The following is a 22,082-nucleotide window of genomic DNA, read 5'->3' as shown; positions in this document are numbered from 1 at the left end:
CAACTCTCCCTTCATCTCAGTCCTCACTTCCATCTCACCCCCCATCCCCCAAGTCCTCCCCACCTCTCCCCAGCTCCCAGTTGCACCCCCTGCCCCATCCTCATCTCACCCAGGACGCACCTGCCTGGGTTAATGGGGGTCCTTCAAGCTGGAAAGGGGAACCAGGAGCTCTGACTCCTGCCATGTCACCAAGCTGGGGCTGGGATCCAGGCCCCCAGACTCCCCTGCCCTAAGCCCCAGTTCATGAGTGCTGCTGGCAAGGACCCCCCCCCCCAACCCCCCCTGACGGCCCCTCCCCACCTCCTCCCCTCCGCAGTGCGGCTTCTTCAAGCGAGCCCGCACTCGCGCCCTGTATGAAGCTAAGAGGCAGAAGGCGGAGATGAAGAGCCAGCCGTCAGAGACAGAGAGGCTGACGGACGACTACTGAGGGGGGCGGCCCCCTGCCCCCGGCCCACCTGGGTAACACGGCCTCCGGGCCCTCTTCCCCAAGCCCCCAGCTGGCTGGGGCCTCTGACTCTGTCCTATCTGCTCCTCCTCCTTTATGGGCCCTCTCTGCACTTCACTCTGTCCCAGCACCACCCCAAAGAGCAGGCCACTCTGTTGGCCTCCCCTCCACACCCTGGGAGAGCTCGGGGTGTCTGCTCTCACCAGCCTCCCCACAGAGCCCCTCAAGGACTTGGGACCCCAAGAGGGAGCCATAAAACCCTCCGTGTGCCCCCTGTGCTTCCTGGGGATTGGAAAAGGGTCAAGGCCAAGGCTAGGCCCCATCTTTCTAGGCCACAGACAACCTTCAGAGTGACTCCACACCCCCATCCCCACCTCCAGAGAAGGAGGGGACAGGTGGTGTCCTTCTTCTGGGAACCAGCACATTTCCTCTTGGGAGCCCCCTGCGGTGACAAACGGACCCCTCCCGACATTGTGGTCTGGGTAGATCACCACCCCTCCTAGCCATTCTGTCAGCAGCCTCAGCGACTGCCCCTCTGTCTCCATCTGCCTGTTCCTCTCCTCTCTGCCCTCCTCAACTCCTCCTTCCTTGGGGGCTTGGGGTGGGGAACCTTGTCCTCCCCATCTCCGCGCAGGGCGATGACGTTGTGTTTGAGTAGGGGTCCTGGCTTTGAGCACCTCTGGGTGGGGAAGGAAGGGGCTGGGAACATCTTCCCACTGGCTCAACAGCTGAATGCTAAGGGCCTTCCTCTTCTCCCCTCCTCCAGTGTGACTTCTTTAAGCGGACCCGCTATTACCGGATCATGCCCAAGTACCATGCAGTGCGGATCCGGGAGGAGGAGCGCTACCCACCTCCAGGGGGCACCCTGCCCACCAAGAAGCACTGGGTGACCAGCTGGCAGACTCGGGACCGATACTACTGACATCCTCCCTGTTCCCACCCCTGCTCCCCCAGTGTCCCCTTCTATTTATCATAAGTCGTGCCCTGACAATCCACAGGGGCCACTGCCTTTGGCTGGCACCGGCAGGCTCGGGCACACACACCTCTTTAAGTGCATGCACGTGCCGTCCAGCCATGGTCTCCGCCCTGAAGGCGGGCTGGGGCCGTGGACCTAGCACTGCAGAGCACCAGAGCCCTGTGCCCTGGACACATATGAGCGCATGTGGGTCCCACTGCTTGTAGACTGTGCTTGTGCACCCTGGATGGTGCACAGACATGCGTGTCCCAGCCACTGCCTGTGCCAAAGCCAAGCCAGAGGGCCTCCGCCAGAGCCAGGAGGAAGAGGCCCCCAATGTGGTGACACCTCCCCTGTTCACACTGGACCCATCGTGAGCCATAGTCACTGGATTGACTCTGACCTCGAGATGAAAACTACTGACAGGGAGCAGCCCACCAGGCCCCCGGTGCAGCTCCCAGCACCCATGCCAGAGAGTGGGAGCCTGCCTGAGGTTGTCCAACGGGGTGTTCACAGGACCTGGCATGCTGAGACCCAAGAGCAGAATGAACTAGAAAGAAGATTCCCCAGGATGGCTTTCTTTCATGAATCCCTGCGAAACCTCTGTCCTCAGCCATGGCATCCCACACACTACCAGGAAATTCAGCCCAAAGAAACACAGATGGACACGGTGCTAGGCAGCCAGGACACACTGCGCCAGGACTGCCCTGGGAGCACGATGGGATCTTCAACAGAGGAAGGGGACCAGTCCTGGGCCGAGGAGATGTTGGAAGGATGTAGAGCAGATACCACTTTTCACCCACATTACCATCCTGGCCTTGAAGGCCTGGAGGAACCCCCACGAGATCACAGAGGGAGCGACACTTGAATGTAGAACAGGGAGGGAGCCCCATCGTGCCACATCAGCCAGACCTCAGTCTGCCCCCACTGACCATGGGTTGGAGACCTAGAAGTGGAGCTCTTGGCTGTCCTTGGCTTTCAGAGCCAGCTTAGCTCTGCCTTCTCCCCTGTGGCTTATTCTAGAAGTTGAGGCTGGTTCCAGAAAACCTCTCCTGACCCCTGCCTGTTAGCAGGCCCCCTCCCTAACCCCTCCCCCCTTCCATGGTACTGTAGTAGGGGAGCTCCATCCCCCTCCTTGTGCCTTCTTTGTATATAGGCTTCTCATGGCAACCAGTAAACAGCTCCCAGTTTGTACACACTGCATCTGCCTCCATCCACCCCCATGCCTTACCAACACCATTCAGTGTGATGGACCATGATACCTAGCTGACCCCCAGGTGGACAAAGCCAGGTGCGGGGCTCTTAGAGGTTGGGAGGGTGAAGCTCTATGGTGGAGATACTGGTTCCTGTTCTCAGGGGTGCCCCAGCCTAAGAGCTGGTCATGGTCACATAACTGAGGTCCAGAACATCAGATGAGAGGGAAGACCTGAGTAGACTGGATGGAATCCAAAATAGCTTCTTGGTGGATAGTGTGCTGGCCCTGGGTGAGGAGGGCTGGTAGAGGTGGTGGTGTGCAGGCTCTGGAAGAGGCAGGAAGCTACTCTGCTGTAAAAGTAGGTATTCCTGGGTAGTGGTGGAGCAAGGCTGAGTGCATGGGTGGAGAACCGAGAGCCCTCGTCTGGTGGCTAAATTCAGATAAGAACCTAATTTACTGCCTCAGTTTCCCCACAACCAGGCCAAGGCACTATGATGAGTAGATCAGAAGGTGAACCAGTGACCCAAGGCTGGAAGAACTGAAGGGTCATAGTATCCATTCCCCAGCCTCTGGGCAGCAGTACCCGTAGCCCTGGTCGGCGCAGCTCCTCCAGACGTGCTTCTGTCCTGAGCCCACAGCCACAGCGTTGGGTCAAGGTCGCCGCCGCTTCCTTTGCACTATGGTTGTCCTAAATTGTGGCACAGGTCCTTCTCTTAATTGTCCCCAAGGTGGTGACCTTTAGCAAGAAAGAAGGCTGGAAATTACTACCCAGAGAAGCCTAGAGGCAGATCTTCAATTCAGCTACTCAGAGCCCTGAGACCCAGCCGCTATCCCGGTTCCTCCTGACATCTGCCTCCCTGTGGCAGCTGTCTGCCCTCCACCCTCTCTACCAGAGCCCACCCCCTCACTTTCTGTGCTGGGATTTATCACTGATTGATATTGAAATGCCCCATTCCTCCAGGAAAACTCCAGCCCCTACCCAGAGCTCTCAGAACCAGTAACTGGAGACCTCAGTTTGTTTTCCAGAATCTGGGTTAGTCACTGAGCCAGGAATAATACACATGTGGGATGTCAAAACCCAGCTCAGGCTGAGCAGAGTTCAGTCCGGTTTGGTCCAGTCCTTTGCAGCCACTTCCTGCTGAAGCAAGAAGTGGGATCTACGCATCCTTCTGACCAGCTTCACAGGCCCAGCCCCAACCTCCTGTGAGCAACTTTTTGGATGAGAACACACTGTCTCACACAAACACTGTGAGAATAAGTAGTCATTTTTCAGGACTGGTGAAGCTACACTTTCGTGAAAGAAACATTCTGGCAGAGATGCAGTAACGTCCACTTTACAGAAAAGGACCCTTAATAATGCCAAGCTTCTTGAGCTCCTTGGAGCTGCAGCACCTCCACACAGTTTCAGAAGAGGGTCTTGGCTCTTGTATCACTAAAAGAACCCATAAGGTAAATTTCCCTCTTCTGGACACAGGGCTGGATTGCACTTCCTGGGCCCTTCTGGTTAGATGAGGTCATGTGAGGCCATTCTGGCCAATGAGTTGTCAGCCAGAGGGAAGGGGCACAGTTCTGGGCCGGAGACAGTTAATCACTGGGTGAGACTCTCCCAGTTCTGCTTCTCCTAACTCTGCTGCTGTGGAAGCCTGTGTTGAGATAAAGCTTCTGTCAGTCTGAGTCCTTGAGAGCCCCCCCACCACCACCAACCCATGTTGTACATGTGGCGGGAAATTTGGGGGGTTTTGTTACCTCCCATCACCTAACCTAGCTTGACTGATACACCACACTGCACCACTCCTGCTACCACCCTGCAGCAATGTCGGCAGGAGGAATTTAATCCAAGTTCAGAGTATGAACTTCCATAATGGTATGGAAGTCCATCTCCAAGGGTGCTGTGCTTGGTGCTGGAGACAGAGCAGTGGACAGGACGGACACAGCCCTGCCCTCCCGGAGCTTGAAGTCTAGTTGGGGAGACAGATGAGTCATCAGATGATTACCACTCAGTGTGACAAGCTAAAATAGTGCTAGATCAGGAGGCCTAGGCAACCTTTGGAGGGAGCCCGTAACCCAGCCTGGGGGGTCAGGGACCTGAAGAATGGGTAGGCGAAAGTGAGAAGAAAGAATGATCCCTGGGTTCAGAGACAGCATTTGCAACAGTGGGGAGGTCGAAGGCTGGTTCAAGGCAGCAGACAAGCGTGGCTGGGAGCTAAGCAGGAGAGCGTGGAGAGTTAAGATGAGGCTGGAGGTGAGGCTGGAGAGCTAAGGCAAAGCAGGTCGTGTGAGAACTGGAAAGGCTCACATGAAGAGAAGTGGAGAGCCATCAAAAGGCTGTGAGCAAGGGAAGTAACGCCTTCAGATTTGCAGTTGAAAAGGATCCCTGAACCTGTTTCCTCATCTATAAAGTGGGGATAACAGTAGCACAGTAGAGCTGCCTGAAGAATTAAACCAAATGAGGCATGCAAACAGTGCCTGGCACACGGGCTATCATTCATTCAGCTACGGCAGTCCCTTCCATTGTGCAGCCTTGCCCATAGCTCTTCATTGGCTACAACTGCATTCTGTTATAACTATTTATTTACTTATGTAGCTCCCTCCCAAGGGATAAGACCATGTCCCAGCCCTGTCTATGTTTCCCGTTCCCAGCATATAAGCCTAGCACCTATTAGGCACTTGGTGAGTGCCCGCCAAGGACTGAACAGTGAAAAACACCTCAAAGGGGCAAGTGGGAGGCGTGGGGGGAACAGGACATACCGCGTTCGACCACAGGAGGGCGCGCTGTGTTCCCACGCGAGAGCCGGGCTGCTGGGCAAGGGCGAGCTCTCAGCCTCCAGCACACATCACCTTGCAGGACCTTTCTCTAAGGAAGCCTAGTGCGGACAAAGGTTGCTTTCTCAGGTCAAATGAGTGGAGAATAATAAAATAAAAGTGTTTTGAAAAGTTCATTGTAGCCGCCGCTAGACATTAGGGTTTTGACTCTGGGTTAAAAACCTTAACGGGAAAAGCAAAATGCCGCCTTTTCCTGAGCTGCTTGGATATTTGTGGACGTGGGTGGGTTGCGTGTGTCTATGAGAGATCATGGGCTTGCATCCTGATGCCGAAGTTAGCAAACAAACAGTCACAGTCGGGGTCACCGTCATCAGGACTGGGAACCCACCAGACCACCTAACGGAGAGCAGCTGAATCAGGCCCCTTTGGGAGGAAAGGACTGCGTCGAAAGCTACCCGGACCATCTCAGGGAAGGCGAGTGAAGGCGATGCGGGGAGGGAGCGGGCGAAGGAACGCGTGTAAGAGGAAGGGGATTAACGGGCCTCCGGGGAGAGAGGGGTTAACCCGGGCCAGGCCCGGGGGAGGAGGCGGGCTCTCCGCGCGGCCGCCAGAAAACAACAGGCCGCTTCGGGCAAACACGGGGTTAAGGGGGCGGGCCCAGGGGCAGCCACGTGCCGGGGCGAGCGGCTACTGGCGCTCGGGGAGTTGTTTGTGAGCCGCCATTGGCAGCGTCGGAGCGCCGCGGCGAGCCGATTGGCCGGGACTCGGAGCCCCGCCAGGGCCGGGGTGGGGAGGAGGCGGCCGCGGCGGCGCGGGGCCGGCCTGGGCCGAGCGGAGCGCCGGCGCTGCCCGCACGGGGACCGAAGCCCGAGCCGGAGCCCGAGGCGCGGCCGCCGCCGCCGCCATGCGCTGGGTCCGCGCGCTGCTGAAGAATGCGTCCCTGGCAGGGGCGCCCAAGTACATCGAGCACTTCAGCAAGTTCTCTCCGTCCCCGCTGTCCATCAAGCAGTTTCTGGACTTCGGTACGCGTGGGCGGGAAGCGGCTGGCCGCGGGGACCCGCGGGGCATGGGGGTGGGGAGTGGGGTGAAAGCGTCCTGGCCATAAAGGGTTAACACGGAGGCTGAGGGAGGCGAGTGACGGGGATGGTTCGCTTGCAGGGGTACAGACGGGAAAGGGTTAACGGGGAGACGGGGGCCGACCGGGCACGAAAGGGTTAAGCGCACCCTGGCTGAAGAGGCTGGCATGTTGGCGGGAAGTGGGCGCACTGAGAGGGAGGGGGCCAAGGTGTCTTCCCGGGCTTTGTGAGGGGCCTTGGAGAGGAAGGGGCAGTGAGGCTGTGATGTTGGAGCACGAGGGTGTATCCAGACACTAAAGGGTTACTGGGGGTTGTCCTGGAGACTCTAAGAGTGAAGGTCAGAGAGGAAATGGAGGGGGCTTGCTGGTGGGAGTAACGAGGCAGCTTTGGGAGGCGCGGCTGTCTGGAAGGAGACTTGCGCTGGGCGGGTTGTGGAGGGCTCAGCTGGGGGAAGGGGCGCTTTCAGATGAGTCAACAGGAGAGAGGCCCTGACCCGTACATCTCTGACCACTGACGGAGCTGGCCCCCAGCTGTCCTAGAGGGCAAGGACACTTGAAGATCAAATCTGCTGGGGCCTGGCTGTCTTACCGCAGCTGGGCAGAGGTCCGGGGCACCGTGAGGTCGAGTCGGGCGGCTTGTGCCCATCCTTGGCTGCCCCCTGGGTTCCTGGGCCGGGGTCGCCTACCACCAGCGTCCTGGGGGTGGCAAGGCTGTGCCGATGTGGCGACCGAAACAGGCATTGTGTGGACCTTGTGTGTTCGCACGGACTTTCCGTGGTGACAGCTGGGGATTAGGAGGGGGTGGCCAGGTCTCTCAAGAGTTGAGGAGACAGTGCCTGGCTCAGGTTACAGCTGCGTCACTGACGGGAGGGGCGGGAGGTGTCAGCCAGGACACAGTTCCCCAAGATTCATCCACCTGCCCCCCTCCCCGTTTGAGCTCCCCCCCGAGGTGGGAACGCCTTCTGAGCCCACTCCCAGCCTCCAGCAGCTGTCCCGTCCAGACTGGACCCCAGTTAACAGAACTGTCACAGCAGGGAGGAGCTCACAGTAGAGTCTGGTCCATTTGGGGTTCAGTAGGGGAAACAGACCTTCAGAAGGGTGGTGACATGCCCTGAGTGACAAAGGTAAAAGCAGAACCTGGACTTAGAACCCAGGTCTCCTGACTCTAGGCCATGGCCTCATTCAGTCCTCTACCCCCGCTTCATCTTTAAGCCAGACCAAGGATTGACGTATTTGGGCCCCGGTTCTCAGGCCCTGTCTGCATCGCAGGTGGGTGGGCATTCATGGAGGGGCAGCTCTGCAATGGGCATAAAGACCAGCTGGGCCAGAGATGACGCCGGGACCCTGCAGCTGCGGTGGTCTGAGGGTAGCTCCCCTCAGCTAGGGGGAGCTCATCCCAAGGTAGGGATGGATTTCCCAGGCTCCTCTGCCCACCTGGATCAACTACTCCCTCTTCCTGCCCCCGCCCCCCGCCCCGCCCCGCCAAAGTGAGTGTCTATTAGGAGGGAAAGAAAGAGAAGAAGTGATATAACTTGGGCTGGAGCCAGCTCCCAGTGGCCTGGGCAGGCGGCCCTGTCCCCTGTGGTTGAAGGCAAGCAGGATTCAGCTGGGGGTGGGGAGAGGAGGCAGCCTCCCTAAGAGTTAGGCTGGGTGGTGTGGCAGTCACTGCAGGGGTCAGGAGAGGCTCCTAGTCCCGTGCCTCGGTCTCTTCTCTTCTGAATCTTCAAGAAATAAAGGGTTTAGTGATCTGACCCCCACCCCCACCAAGATGTCCTCTGGCTCCAGTGCTTTGTAACTCTGGGCTCACTCTTCCCTCTCCCACCAGGGTCCAGCAATGCCTGTGAGAAAACCTCGTTCACCTTCCTCAGGCAGGAGCTGCCCGTGCGCCTGGCCAACATCATGAAAGAGATCAATCTGCTTCCCGACCGGGTGCTGAGCACACCCTCAGTGCAGCTGGTACAGAGCTGGTGAGACCCTGGACTAGGTCCCCGCACCTCCCACTCTATTGTCAGATGCCCCCTGCTCCCAGCAGCCTTGAGGGAGGTGGGGAAAGAGGAGAGGCACAGGGGCTCCGAGAGGTAGGGGAGTTCCCACGGTCAAGTGGGAATCCTAGGCCAGAGCAGGGCTCAGATCAAGCTCATGGCCTCTGTGTCTGTGGGACAGCCCTATATGCACCACCTTCCATTTTCTGGAAACACAGGATCCACCTAGGAAATAATCATTCTCACAGCCAAAAACCCAAATCAGGCTAATGTCAGCATTTACCACCAGCCCTGGTCCTGAAACTCTAGTATCTATGGGATAACATTTTCCTAGGGCAACTTTGTGGGAAACGGAAACAGGAAGAAGCAAATCTTCAAATTATTTAATCCAAACACGTCAGCCTGTTTTGGATGTTGGAAAACACTCAAATAGACACAAGGATGGCACAGTACCAACCCCAGAGAGCGTTGGACGGGCAAAGACCAGAACTTTATTGCATGGAGCAGCAGCAGCAGAGAGAAATCCTCAGTAAAGTTTACTCAAAAACTCTGTCCAGGGAGACGTAACTGAAATGACGTTAGCCAAAGGCCAGTCACATGAAGAATAAACAAGAGTTTGCTCTTTAACTGGGTGTGTAAATGGCTAATCAGGGTTGATCTTCAGTGGCGTGTGTGCAGAAATCTTTTGCCCTTTCTTCTGGCTGCGGCAGGTGTGGTGCGGCTGTGGCTTCCTTTTGGATTCAGGGCATCCACCCTAATTCAAGCCCAGTGCCGTGTAGGTTAAAGAAACAGCAGCAGCAGCTGCCCTCAGTGAGGCCGTGATCTCACGTGGAGAATAAAAGCTGCTGAAGAGTTAGTTTTATTTTAATTAAAAGCAAAATAGTGTTTTAAAGTAACATTGATTGGGCTTTTCCCCTAGTTGCAGAGGTATGACATGTTCACTTTGACATTTGGACAACACAGAAAAGTAGATAAAAGAATGCCAACCTCTACCCTCCACCCTTTAACCAAACACTGTTCAGTTTTCGTAAGTGCCCTGTGTTGATGCCCTGCCAGCTTTTCTCTATGCATGAACATGCATGCATATGTGTGACTTCTTCAGTTGAATGAGGAAAAGGTAAAGCAAAAACCAGGCACGTGGTCTGTGCACAGTGAATTTCAGTTGAATCAGAAAATTGTGGGAAAGTTGAAATGGGTGCAGAGAGGAGGTGACGTGTCACTGGGCCTTAGAGAGTGCCTAAGTGAACTTTGACCTAGAAGGGAGGGGAGGGGAGGGCGTTCCAGGCCAAAGGGACTGCTTGAGCAAAGGTGTGGAGGCAGAAGAGGGCCCGGCTAGGGCATCTGAGCACTCACTTTGTGGATATAGTGCTGTTAGTGCAAGCGGTGAAGGTGGATGGGAGGACAGAAGGCAGAGCCTGATCTTCATGTGGCCCAACGAGGTCCCCTCTCGCTGGGCCCTGTCCCTTAGAGGTCCAGGACCTCTGAGCCAGCCGGCATTTCCTGCCATGGGGCAGTGTGGAAGGCATGGGGAGGAGACAGAAGGTGCCATCTGTTCTCCCGGCCCTCTTCCAGCTCTGTCCCGCTGAGTGACCTGGCTGCCCGTCCAGCTGGTCCCTGACTCCAGGACAGGGCTTCTCAGGCGCCTCCCTGCACACCATGTTCCTAGAAGAGTCAGGGGATGTGGGGGGTGGGGGGGCAGGGAGCTGCTGAACTGCCCGTGCCGCCCCCTGAGGCCCATAGCGTCCCTTCCTGAAAATCAGTTACACATGTGGGGGCTTGGCCTGGCCTTGTTCTTCCCTCAAAGCTGGGAAGTACAGCAGGAGGGAGTGAAGTCAGACAAGAGGGTACACTGCCCAGTGGATGACTCACTTAGAGGAGAGCCGGCCAACGTGTTGCTAGAGTGAGCTGACGCGCTGAAGAGACAGCCTGCTGAGATCGTATGCAGAGAATGGGCATCCGCTGCAGCAAGAGAGACTGTGGTCTGAGGGAAGGAAGGACTTCCTGAGGTGGCTGCCTGTGAGAGAGGGCAGACCTGCCTCCCGGGGGAGCCCCCTTGCCAGCTTGGACGATGGAGGCAGTGGAGGTGGGCAGAGTTTGCACGAGGGGAGGGGGACAGCCTACCAGAGAGCTTGGCAAGAGGGCCCCTAGCCTCAGAGTCTGGTGAGTGAGGAGCCAAACCTCCCCCGTGGAGAGGGGCAAGTCCTGTGCACATGCTATTAGTAGGAGGGGTGGTAATAGTTAGTCTGTGGCGACAGCTAATGGAGTTTCTACTCGGATGGGGAGAGGTTCTAGGCAGGAGTCACGGTGGGCAAGTGGAGAATTCCTTGTGCTAAACACCTGATACATGATTTCAACTGCACAGACTTGGTGTCGTGGGACCCTGTTTTGGAAGTGACTGGAAGGCAGAGGAAAGCCCTGTTTGTGGTGCCAGCATGCCTGACTTTGAGGCTTGGCTTTGCTGCTCGCTAGACACTTAATGTTTGGCCAACCACATGGCCCCTCTGAGCCTTAGCTTCCTCATCTGTAAAATGGGAATCCATTCTGTTTCTAAGGGTCAGGTGCCACTGGTGGATGTGAAAGTACATGGAACTCTCTGAACGCGAGTGTTGTCTGTGAGCTTCTGGCAGCAGCACCTCCGGGCCAAGGACGACGTGCTGTGGGAGAGTCTCTCTTAACAGTGTAGTGACGGTAATGGTGACAATGGCAGAAGCAGACAGACCGGGGGCCTGCTGGCCATCCGGAGCTGGGCTAGGTGGGGCCACGTATTAACTCCCTTAACCTTCACAGCAACCTGATGCAGTAGGCCTTGCCATTACCCCCATTTTGTAAATGAGGAAACTGAGGTTCAGAGACATTAAGAAACTTGTCTGAACTCCTTCAGGTCATAAGCCTCTGTGTGACCTGCAGGCTGTGTTCTGAGGGGAAGGAGAGCGCCGCATCCTGGAGCGCTGACCAGGAGTCAGAGATTTCTGAGCTCACAGAGCAAGTCAGTGGGAAAGTAGATTTTCTTTACAGAGATTGATGGCTAGTGTTGCAGGGTCACCGAAGGGGTAACCTTGACTGCTCTCCGGAGAGAAAGACAGCCTGAGGAAGGGCGTGGAGGCGGCAGGGATATACTTCTAGACCGTGGAGGGTTGCGTGAGAGTTGCGGTGTAGAATCCAATAACAGTGAGTCACTCCTGTCACAAATAGAGGCTTTGCAGGGGGTGGGCACGGCATGGGAGGGGCATCACCAGCACCGTCTCGTGAACGTCCCTCGCATCAGCAGCGTGTGTGGACTCCCAACCCAGTCCTCGCGCTTGAAAAGAACGACCTCACAGGCTCCGGGCACCCAGGGCCTGTTCCGCGCCAGGCCCGGGGCTGTGGCCAAACCCTGCCACTGAATCCCTCAGCCACCGCTTACGTAATCAGGGTGGAGGCCGGCCACCAGCATCATCTCCTCTAATCCACGCCTGCTGCTGCACAACCCACTTCACGCACCAGGGCCTGAGCGGCACCGCCAGCAACAGGGCCCAGGTCGGCCTGCCTCGGGGCCGTGCCCACCGCCCCGCCGCAAGCAGCTTCCAGATGGCTGCGTGACACCTCTGCCACCTCGCCCCTCCTCGCAGGGCCTTTGCCTTGTTCACACCCCTGCTCCCCAGCAGCTAGTACGTGGTACACACACACCCACAGGTGCCCAGACTCACAGGCACTCCCCACTCCTCTGCCCCCACACGAGGAGCACCCACGCTCCTGCACACACTCTCTCTCTCTCTCTCTCTCTCTCTCTCTCTCTCTCTCTCTCTCTCTCTCGCTCCCTCCTCTCCCCACATTCCACCCCTCCTGCCTCCTAAATCCAGGGTTCTGGAGTGGCTAGAAAGCCCCAGGAGGCAGAGTTGGGGCTTCCACATGACCTTGGTGGAGGGGAGGGGGAGAAAGCTCCAGATCTCACGCAGGAAGTCCTGGGTGGCCTTGCTTACTGCTGAGGTCGGCAGGCCAGGCCTTCCTTCGGGCGTCACATTGGCCCCACTGCCTGCTCTGCTAGGTCCAGGGCAGGTCGCGCATCTGCCATTGCACCACTGGTCCAGACCACCCATGTCTGAGCCCAGCTCTTTCTCTAGCCCTCAGGGGTGGGCAGCCCAGGAGCCAGCATCACTCCCTGCCTCGGGTTTTTCTCTTTTTAGGACCAAGATCTGGCCCAAGGGTGCGGTTTGGTCTGCCAGGCCTTTGAGGGGGCTTCAGGCCCGAGTCGAGGTTCCCCTGGGAGAGTCTTTGTCATTCTCCCCTCTTCCTTCCAAGAGTACACCCAAGACCACTCCCCTGGAGGAATGGCCGGGTGAGGGAGGCAGGCAGGGATTCCACATCCCGCTTCACAGTCCAGGAGGCCGAGGCCTGAGGCTGCAGCTCTCCCCAGAGCCCTGCTGGCGGGGGCTGCGCGTTGCCAGTCCGTGCTGGTGCCCTTTGTTCTACTTCATTGGCCACAGGACAAGCCCCGCCACCCGCCACCCGTGCTGCCTTCTGTGATTCATTAGGCGGCCACGGAGGGGCGGGGCCCGCAGCGAGAGCGCTCATCCTGCCCCTGCCCCCACTCCTGGCCGTGCTGGTCAGGCCCCCTAGCTCCACCCCCCGCCCTCTCTGCTTGCCCCCTGGGCCTTGAGAAGGGGTTCCAGGGCCCCCAGCTCCCAACTGGTCTCCTCCCTCTCCTGTCTCTACCTGTCCCCACAGTTGCATACTTGCAGGTCTTCCTCCCAAATCCCCTCTCCCTCTAAGAATCACAGGAGCATGCAGCTTTCTCCCGGGCATGGTCAGGGAACAAGGGATTTGCAGTAACACAGGCCTGTGAGAGAGAACCCCAGCTCTGTAGGTTAACTTCCTCATCTGTAAAATGGGTCTAGCAGTAGCACCCCCACACACAAGGGTCTTTGTGGAGGTTAAAGTGGGGGAACACAGAGCGGAGCCCTGGCACGAGGCCAGCGCTGGTAAACACTGGCGCCCTCACCGTGGCCATCGGCGGCAGCACTGTCAGGACCTGTGCAGGCAGTGAGCACTTGGCCGTGTGGTGTAGACTTGGCATCAGACAGATCTGGGTTTGAATCCCAGCGCGAGTGCTTACTGTGTGGCCTGGGGCATATTACCTGCCCTTTCTGAGCTGGTTTCCTTGTCTGCAAAAGGGGGAGATACCGCATGCTCATGAAGCCTCCTGAGAGATGAGAGCCCTGGGTAAGCGTCGGCTGTTGTTATTCTCCAGAGAGCCCGACGTGAGGCCACAGGAGGGCCACTCTGACTGTTTGCCGGGGCTGCGGGGATGGTGAGGGGGTACTGGGGGGGAGCTGATCTTTGCTCTCTGGGCTCCCCCTGCCAGTGACTCCGCCACCTCTGCCAGGTGCTGTGCTGGGCCCTGGGGGGAGGGAGGGCAGGCAGGAGCCGCACGGCGGAGACAGCCCCATTCCTGCCGTCCGTGGCTGTCCAGAGCATGACAGCATCAGACGTGGCGTGGGTCAGAGCCTGTGCCCGGGACAACCAGAAGGAGCGTGTCACGTGCCACCTGGGGACTCAGAGGGTGCTCTCAGCTGTTGACAGTGTCTGAACCACTGTTCATAGCGAGAGCAAGCATTTAGAGAGTGCTCACTCTTTGCTAGGCACTATGTTAATTATCACATGTAATTCTCACCAAAAGGCAGTGATAACAGTAGGTACAAAACCCTCCCTTTTTTCTGATGAGGAAACTCAGGCCCAGAGAGGTTCCATGACTTCCCAGAGCCACACAGCTCAAAGTGGAAAAGCGCAGCTTCAAAGCTAGCTCTTTCCCCCCTTCTCTACTGGGTTAAGCAAGAGAGGGCAGAGTAGCAGTTCGTAGGTGAAGGGGGCAGGGCATCCCAGGCAGAGGGACCCGCAGGACCAGGGGCTGAGCATTTTGAGCAGCCAGCACTGTATAGTGGCAGGAACGCTGGAGGCCGGTCCTTATACTACATCCCCACTGCGGAACTGCTTCAGGCCTCAGTTGAGGAGACTGAAATGGGGATAATTCCTGCTATTCTTATCTGTCAGGGTCAAAGCACTGTGTACACGGGAATGCTTCCAACTGTGGTGGGACCTCTTCTAGAGAGACTGTTAGGCCCCAGGGGGCCTCCCGGCTCAGAGCTCTTGGGGGCCCCTCCTTGCTGCCAGCCGGAAGTGTTTCCGCCGGACAGAGGCTCAGCTCTCTGCCTTCCGCAGGAGAATGAGCTGTTGCGGGCTGAGGTGTTAGCAGGGAAGCAGTGGCGTCCTACCTCACAGTGGAGGTGGGGGACGGTGGCTCCAGGTTGGCACCATCTGGGCAACACGGGCTCCTTCAGGGTCTCCGTGGGCGCCAGCCCCACCCACTATCAGAGCTGGGCATGCCCACCCCGCCCCTGGTCCTTCCCATCCACCGTTTCAGATCCAGTGCCCTGGGAGATCGCACAGCTGCTGGTGCCTGGAGCCAGGGGTGCGAGGCTGTCGTCCTCCTCCCTGAGCGCCTCCTCTGAGAGTTCTGGGCTGGCCACTCTGCCATGGGTGCGGAACAGCCCCGCGGGACACACACTAAGATCTGTTTCCCTGACGGGCTCGGGGAGGCTGAGTGCCTTGCCCCAGCCTGCGCTCCCTGCTGGTCTTGGGCAAAGCCCCCTCCCCAGTCTGGGCCTCAGGCTCCATCCAGGAGACCCTTGGGTGGGGTGGTCACCAAGCCCCTTCGAGGACTGCTAGTCTAGGATATTGAAGCAAAGGCGCTCTAAGAACCAACAAATGAGAGGCTTTCTGGCATAACTTGCTGTGTCGCTGGGGAGACTCACGCACAGATGGAGCAGCGTGAGAATTTTTGACCAGCTCGTCAGCCTGCGCGGCCCAGCTCTGTGCGGTGCCCACCGGGGCCGCAGGACGAACGTGGGGTCCGCAGAGTCGGGCGGGCGGGGGCCCGGCCTGGAGCTGAGGCCACGTCCCCCTTCGCCTCCCGCACACAGGTATGTCCAGAGTCTCCTGGACATCATGGAGTTCCTGGACAAGGACCCTGAGGACCATCGGACGCTGAGCCAGTGAGTGAGGCCTTGGCTGGGGGCGGGAGGGCAGCTGCGGGCCGCAGCCCCGGGGGCAGAAACGCCAGCAGGATGAAGGAAATGCCCCTGCCCTCAGGGATATCCCGTCTGAGAGGGGAGACAGCCCCCGATCCTCCGTGTGCCCTGAGTCCGATGGGGGGACCCAGGCCCCGCCCCTGCAGAGCTCCCAGGCTGCCAGGCAGGCGATGGGAGATTTGGGGTGGGCGTCCAGAGCAGTGGGCTGGGAAGAGTCGAGTGGGTGAAGGCCCTGTGGAGAGAAGGTCAGAGCCGGGAGAGGCTGAGGGTGTCCCAGGGCTGGGGCGGGGTGGGGCCCAACGGCTACGCCCCTCGCAGGTTCACCGACGCCCTGGTCACCATCCGGAACCGCCACAACGACGTGGTCCCCACCATGGCACAGGGCGTGCTGGAGTACAAGGACGCCTACGGCGACGACCCCGTCTCCAACCAGAACATCCAGTACTTCCTGGACCGCTTCTACCTCAGCCGCATCTCCATCCGCATGCTCATCAACCAGCACAGTGAGCGGGCGCGGGGCCGTGCACTCTTCAGATGTGCGCAGAATGCAGAACTGGGTTGCCTCTTTACGTAGTATTCATAAAAATCTCGTGACGTTAGGAAGCAGGTTGTTGTCTAGCGTTTCTCACCCCAGGAGTATTAATTATGAGTGTTGAGAAATTGTAGTCCGTCATTAATACCCAAGGTGGTAAGAATTATTTTTAAATGTATAGCAAAAGAGAAGAATAAATATAATGTAGAACGTGTGGGGATGAGACGTCTGAGAAGAAGAATGCTTCAGGTCTACAAAGGTCCAAAACTGGCCTGAGCCAGCGTTTCAGGGGTCAGAGGTCAAGGGAGAGAGGGCAGGAGGGTGGGGAGGGGGTTCAGCGTGAGGGTGGGAAGTGTTAGAAATAGAGGTGGAGCGCTGGGGCCTGTGGCCCTGCCAGCCACACCCTCCCTTCCTGCCCCACAGCCCTGATCTTTGATGGCAGCACCAACCCAGCCCACCCCAAACACATCGGCAGCATCGATCCCAACTGCAACGTCTCTGAGGTGGTGAAAGGTGAGCCGTCCCCACTGTGCCTGGCCCACAGAGGAGCCCCAGGGACCCCCCCGCCAAGCGTACCTGGTCGGAGGGTGACCCATTCTCCAGTGGGTGGGGGCCACGTCCCCGTGAGTTTAATGTGGGTGACGCCCAGTGTTGGTGCCGAGAGGACTGCCTGCTGGGGAGAGGCCCCCCCATTCCCCAGTGACCCCCTCTCCTCCCAGATGCCTACGACATGGCCAAGCTCCTGTGTGACAAGTATTACATGGCCTCACCTGACCTGGAGATCCAGGAGATCAATGGTGAGGCTGTGTGTCTGTCTAAGGGCCGGGGACCTGGGAGAGGAAAGTGAGGTGGGAGTCAGGAAGGGAACTGGTATCGGGATGAGGGAGAAGCGGAGCTGTTATTGTATTATTATAAATTTACCTGGTAAGTATTTATTAAGCAGTGAACACAACAGGCAAGGTCGCTGTTCCCATGGAGCTTACGTTCTTGGTGCTGGGGAGGTTGGGGAATGGGGCCTTTAACCAAGGAACAAATAATAAACAAGATAACTTCAGATCATGATAAGTGACAGGAAGGCAACAAAATGGGGTGGCGTGACGGTGATGGGTAGGAGCAGTGTCTCAGGTGGGACATCAGTTTGGCTGCCTTCCCGGAATCCAGCAACTGGCTCAATTTGAAAGAGAGGTTTCCCTCTCTCCAGCCCCCGGGGTAGAAGGGTCACAGCTGGCTACCCACCCTCATGTCTCAGTTTCAGCCTGGAGAAGGGGAACGAGGATGTAGAATGAGGCCCCCACCCCCACCCCCGAGAGTTGAACACATCACTTCCCTAATTCTCACAGCTGCAAGGGAGGCTGGGAATTTAGTCTCTAGGTGGGCAGTCATGTACAAGTTAAACCTTTGGGGGAGGGAGGAGTCTATTCCTAAAAGAAGAAAGGGAATATGGAAACAAGAAGTTGGCTACAAGGGTCCTACTTTGGATGAGGTAGTCGAGGACCAGAAGGACCAGTGTGGTGGGGTTAGGAAGGAGATTAAAGGGCTGATGGGGGAGACAGAGGCTGGGCATGCAGGGCCGGGGGGCCGCAGATAGGAGCTGGGATTTTGAGAGCAGCAGGAAGCCACTGGAGGTTTGAAGCACAGCGATGACAGGATCTAAGTAACATTCTAAAGATACTTAGAGGTTGGAGGAGGCAGGAGAGGACAGAGGAAGACCAGTTAGGAAGTCCCTGCAGATTCAAGCAGGGGAAGGGAAGGCAGCAGAGAGGAAGAGAAGGGGGTGAACTGGATAAATACCTTTTAGGTGGAGGGTGAGGAGGACCAGGGCCTCTACCCTCCCTTCCACCCATCTGCTCCTCAGCCGCCCTGGCCTGTGTGCCAGAAATCTGTGTTCATGCCTCTGTGCCTGGACATCGCACTGCCAGCATCCTAGTCTTCCCTTAAGTTCAAGTCCAGCTCCTCTGAAGAGCCTTCTCAGACCTCCTAGAGAAGAGTTAGACACTGCCTGCCCCAAGTGTACCTCTAAATTGCACTGTTTGAATTACTCAGGGGCAGAAACCAAAGGGCAGAGACAGGCCGCTTTACTTGAGGATCCCCAGGGTCAAGCCCAGGGCCTAGCACGCAGCTCTGGGTGCAAGCACCTCATGTGAAAGTCAGTTGTGCATTTCTCTGTCTTGACTTGAATTTCTGAGAGGCTAGGACTCAATTTTGGTCAATTTTATGTCCCCACTGCCCAGCACAGGGCCTGAGATTCCTTCATTCATGGATGCATTGCACATTTATTGAACTTCTGCTAAAAGTTCTGCTGAACAAAGGTCTGTGCCAGATACCAGGAAAAGACACTCAGTCCCTAAAACCAAGAAACTCTCCAGGATAGGGTGATTCTTGGGAAGTAGGATGCTGGTGTCAGAATCACCTGGGCAGCCCCCTCCCCCCTCTCTCCTGGGTGAAAAAGCTCCCCAGGGGATTCTGGTATCAAGATGAATGCTAGTAGGCTACATATAGGATAGACAGATACTATTTGTGTGGATACATGATGGACAGATGGGTAGATAAACAGTGATGAATGGAAGGATGGATCTGTACTCTGAATGAATGGACAGATGGGAAAGATAGATATTTGAACAGATGCATAGACTGAAGGAAAATTGGATGGTTGGATGGACACTGGATGGGTAGATAGAGGAATGAATGGATATGATCGATGAATGGATGGATACTGGATGGATGGACGGATGGACGGACATATAATGGATGGGATTGAGCAGATGGCTGGACGATGGATGGTGGTTGAGTGCTGGGTGCTAGATGTTGATGAATGAATGCTGAATGATGACCTCTTGACGATTTCCTGATCTTTGGTCTGTATTTCTCCGGCAGCATCCAACTCCAAACAGCCAATTCACATGGTCTATGTTCCCTCCCACCTCTACCACATGCTTTTTGAACTCTTCAAGGTGAGGAGGCTGGGGGATGGTCCTTTGTAGGGGTGGGGGGTGGTTAGGTCTAGTTTGCTCTCACGATGTCTTACCCCTTTTCCGCCATAGAATGCCATGCGAGCGACTGTGGAAAGCCATGAATCTAGCCTCACTCTCCCACCTATCAAGGTCATGGTGGCCTTGGGCGAGGAAGATCTTTCCATCAAAGTATGTGACGCTTGAATGTGGGGGCCAGAGAGCAGTGGCGTGGAGACTTCCCTCCTGCCGGGAGATGGGCTTAGGAAAGACCCTGGGGGTGAGGAAGACCTGAGAAGGTCAGGGGTGGGGTGTGGAGAAAACTGAGGTCTGGAGACTCTGACATGTCCCGTCTCCCCCAGATGAGTGACCGAGGTGGGGGTGTTCCCTTGAGGAAGATTGAGCGACTCTTCAGCTACATGTACTCCACAGCCCCCACGCCTCAGCCCGGCACCGGGGGAACCCCACTGGTGAGATGGCTTCCCTCCGGTTGCCCGCCACCTCCTGCAGAATGCCTGTCAGTCTTCTCGTCTCTTCTTATCAAACTGTCACTCGTGTCCATCTCTCACTTCCCTGCCTCCCGTGGTCCCTCCCTCCTCGTGTGGCCGTGTGTGAGTCTGAGTCTGGGCCTCCCTGCTCCCCCTGTGTCTCCCCAGCCTGCACCGCCCTAGCCATGTGTGCGTGCCTCTGTCCCCTTTCCTCAGTTCTCCCTGTCCGCTCCCGTTCTGTCCACAAGGAACCACCTCTCTCTTGCCGTTGCTCGGCTCACCGACACCTCCGTGTCCATTCCCAGCACAGCAGGCGGGGCTGGGTGTGGGAGGTTGAGACGGAGGCGCCCTGCCCCATGACCTGCCCGGAGCCTTGGCTACCAGGGCCCAGCTCCTCTCCCCGCCCTGCTGACGCTTCCCACCGCCGCCATGCTCCGCAGCCTTCCTCCCTCCGCCAGACTGACTTCCGTCGTCCCACCGTCCCCGTCTCGCCTCAGCGCTGTCCCTCTCTCATGTCCCCTCCCCACCCCAGTTCTGGGAGTCCTCCCGCACGACCCCAGCTTGGCCCTCCTCACTGAGCACATCGGTCCCTGCGGCTCCAGGAAGCCCAGGGCCAGTGTCTCATCACGCTGCCTTCTCACCCCCTTGCAGGCTGGCTTCGGGTATGGGCTCCCCATTTCCCGCCTCTATGCCAAGTACTTCCAGGGGGACCTGCAGCTCTTCTCCATGGAGGGCTTTGGGACGGACGCTGTCATCTATCTCAAGGTGAGGCCCCTGCCTGCAGAGCCTGGCTGGGATGGGGGTGGGGGTGCTGCTGCCAGGTCGGGCCTGTTGTTAGGTTTCTCTTCCATCCCTCCAATCGCTTCCTGATTCCAGACTGAGAATCAGAGCAGAGCTGTAGTTCCCCAGCCACCAGGCCCTCCTCCGTTGGCAGGCAATTTCAGGGAGTCTGTGGTGTACGAGTAAGACCCTGTTCTGGGAACCCTTGACTTGTTAGACTCAGAAGGAAAGGGGCAAACCACAGAGAACTCCTCATTCAGTTCAGGGGGAGACGGAGGCCCAGAGCTGGAGACCTTGTTCCAGGTCACACAGCCCAGCCTCCTTCCTCTCCCTACCTGACCTCTAAGTGAGCAGCCTTCTTGCATGGGCAGGAGCATGCCACAGAAAGACCTGTTCATGGCTCTCTCTGGGTTCGTGATCTCCGCCAGTGTCTGGCACCTGGCTGGACTGACATGTGGGCCACAGCCAGTGGCCACCAGAGCCTGCTGGGGAAGGGTGGTCTGCCGAGGAGCGGGCAAGGCGCAGGGAAGCAGGAGTGGCTGACGCTGGTGCCCTTCAGGCCCTGTCCACGGACTCGGTGGAGCGCCTGCCTGTCTACAACAAGTCCGCCTGGCGCCACTACCAGACCATCCAGGAGGCCGGCGACTGGTGTGTCCCCAGCACGGAGCCTAAGAACACGTCCACGTACCGTGTCAGCTAGAGGCCACCCCGCTCGTCTGCACCCATCTGGATGGACTGCTGTCTCTGGGTCCGGCCACCATGGTGACCCTCCCTGTCCCCCCCCAGGTGGGGGGAGGCGCTCCCTGATGCCCACCTTCTGTCTCTGTGGAAATCACTGCGGTGACCAGTCTGTGGTGGCCCCTAAGTGCCAATCTCTGTCTCCATGGAGACCCCTAGGTGGTCTCCCTGGGTCCAGTCTCTGTGGGCAATGCCTGAGGGTTGGGGGATGTCCTCACCCTGATGGGGTGTCCCAAAGATACGTTTCCGTGGCAGTCTTCCTCTCTAAGCCCAGAGCTGCCAGTTCTCTGCCAGGGGTCCTCGGTCCCCCTCACTGCCCTCTACGGCCCTGGCTTTGCAGGTGGACACCGCTGCTTGCCTTATTCCTCTGGCCCAGGCCAGTACCCTGGCCCTGGGCTGCTGTCAGTGTTTGGAAGGGCCAGGTGCCCACCAGATCTGGGGTGGCGGGAGGGGACTCTTGGCTGGGGACCTGGTCCTACAGTCTCTCCCTCCACTCTAGTTTAAGGTCAAAGTTAGGAGGGGGGGGTTTCTCACGTGGGACTCACCCCTAAAGCCGAGGAACCTGGGAGGACCCGGAGGTTCCTCGGCTTTAGGGATTCCCCACCCAACCAAGCTGCTCAAAGCCCACAGGTGGCCCCAGCCATGTTTCTGCCACCTCCAGAGCCCTTCCCGTGCATGTCCTCACGTGCCCACCACACACAGTCCCCCCTGAGCTCCAGACCCCGATTCCCACTGTGCCCGGACATGCGTGTGCTTGGGGTGGCTTTCTCCCTAGAACGTTCTGTGTACATAGCTAGTTTTATAGCCCTGAATGCCCCCACCCTTCCCCTTAGCACACAGGGGGTTAAAGTTGTGTGCTCCTCCCAGTGGCTGTGATGGTGACAGTGACATCCACAGTAAAGAGGAGATTGAATGAGACTGCAGCCCTGCTGCTTTCCTGGAGGAGGGAGATCCTCTCGTACAAACACATGCAGACTGCAGTCCCTGTGACCAACACATGACATGCTCGGGACACCCGTCCCAGCTAAGGACATGACTCAGTGCATGCTGAGTACAACAGCGGCCACAGCTGTCCATTCAGAGCACTTGGCAGTGCAGCACCCAGTGACAGAGCTGT

The 22,082-nt window shown here is 57.7% G+C and overlaps 2 protein-coding genes across 2 annotated transcripts in view; both read left to right on the top strand.

Moving 5' to 3' along the window:
* ITGA3 (integrin subunit alpha 3) overlaps positions 1 to 5,526 on the top strand; it is a 31,781-nt gene extending 26,255 nt beyond the window's left edge. The window contains exons 25-26 of the mRNA XM_057715545.1: positions 317 to 459; positions 1,212 to 5,526. Coding sequence (XP_057571528.1) covers positions 317 to 427 — 111 coding nt within the window. The 3' untranslated portion in view covers positions 428 to 459; positions 1,212 to 5,526. The remainder of the gene's footprint in view (positions 1 to 316; positions 460 to 1,211) is intronic.
* A 603-nt stretch (positions 5,527 to 6,129) lies between these two features.
* Positions 6,130 to 21,883, top strand: PDK2 (pyruvate dehydrogenase kinase 2). Its single transcript, XM_057714247.1, has 11 exons — positions 6,130 to 6,380; positions 8,259 to 8,400; positions 15,372 to 15,443; positions 15,798 to 15,982; positions 16,435 to 16,524; positions 16,731 to 16,808; positions 18,886 to 18,962; positions 19,053 to 19,151; positions 19,322 to 19,429; positions 20,099 to 20,212; positions 20,787 to 21,883. Exons 1-11 carry the CDS (start codon positions 6,263 to 6,265, stop codon positions 20,925 to 20,927), a joined length of 1,224 nt encoding a protein of 407 aa, XP_057570230.1. The 5' UTR covers positions 6,130 to 6,262; the 3' UTR covers positions 20,928 to 21,883.
* The last annotated feature ends 199 nt before the right edge of the window (positions 21,884 to 22,082 follow it).

The sequence above is a fragment of the Hippopotamus amphibius genome, chromosome 17 (assembly GCF_030028045.1).
Source record: "Hippopotamus amphibius kiboko isolate mHipAmp2 chromosome 17, mHipAmp2.hap2, whole genome shotgun sequence".
NCBI classification, from domain to species: Eukaryota; Metazoa; Chordata; class Mammalia; order Artiodactyla; family Hippopotamidae; genus Hippopotamus; species Hippopotamus amphibius.
The sequence above is the reverse complement of the archived record's forward strand: the minus strand, read 5'-3'. Positions and strand labels throughout refer to the sequence as shown.

Excerpts from the sequence above, each read along its gene's own strand:
- PDK2 (XM_057714247.1), top strand. The coding sequence starts at position 6,263 with ATGCGCTGGGTCCGCGCGCTGCTGAAGAATGCGTCCCTGGCAGGGGCG. Across the intron at positions 15,983-16,434 it reads CATGCTCATCAACCAGCACA|CCCTGATCTTTGATGGCAGC; the intron begins GTGAGCGGGCGC and ends CCTGCCCCACAG. Across the intron at positions 20,213-20,786 it reads ACGCTGTCATCTATCTCAAG|GCCCTGTCCACGGACTCGGT; the intron begins GTGAGGCCCCTG and ends GGTGCCCTTCAG.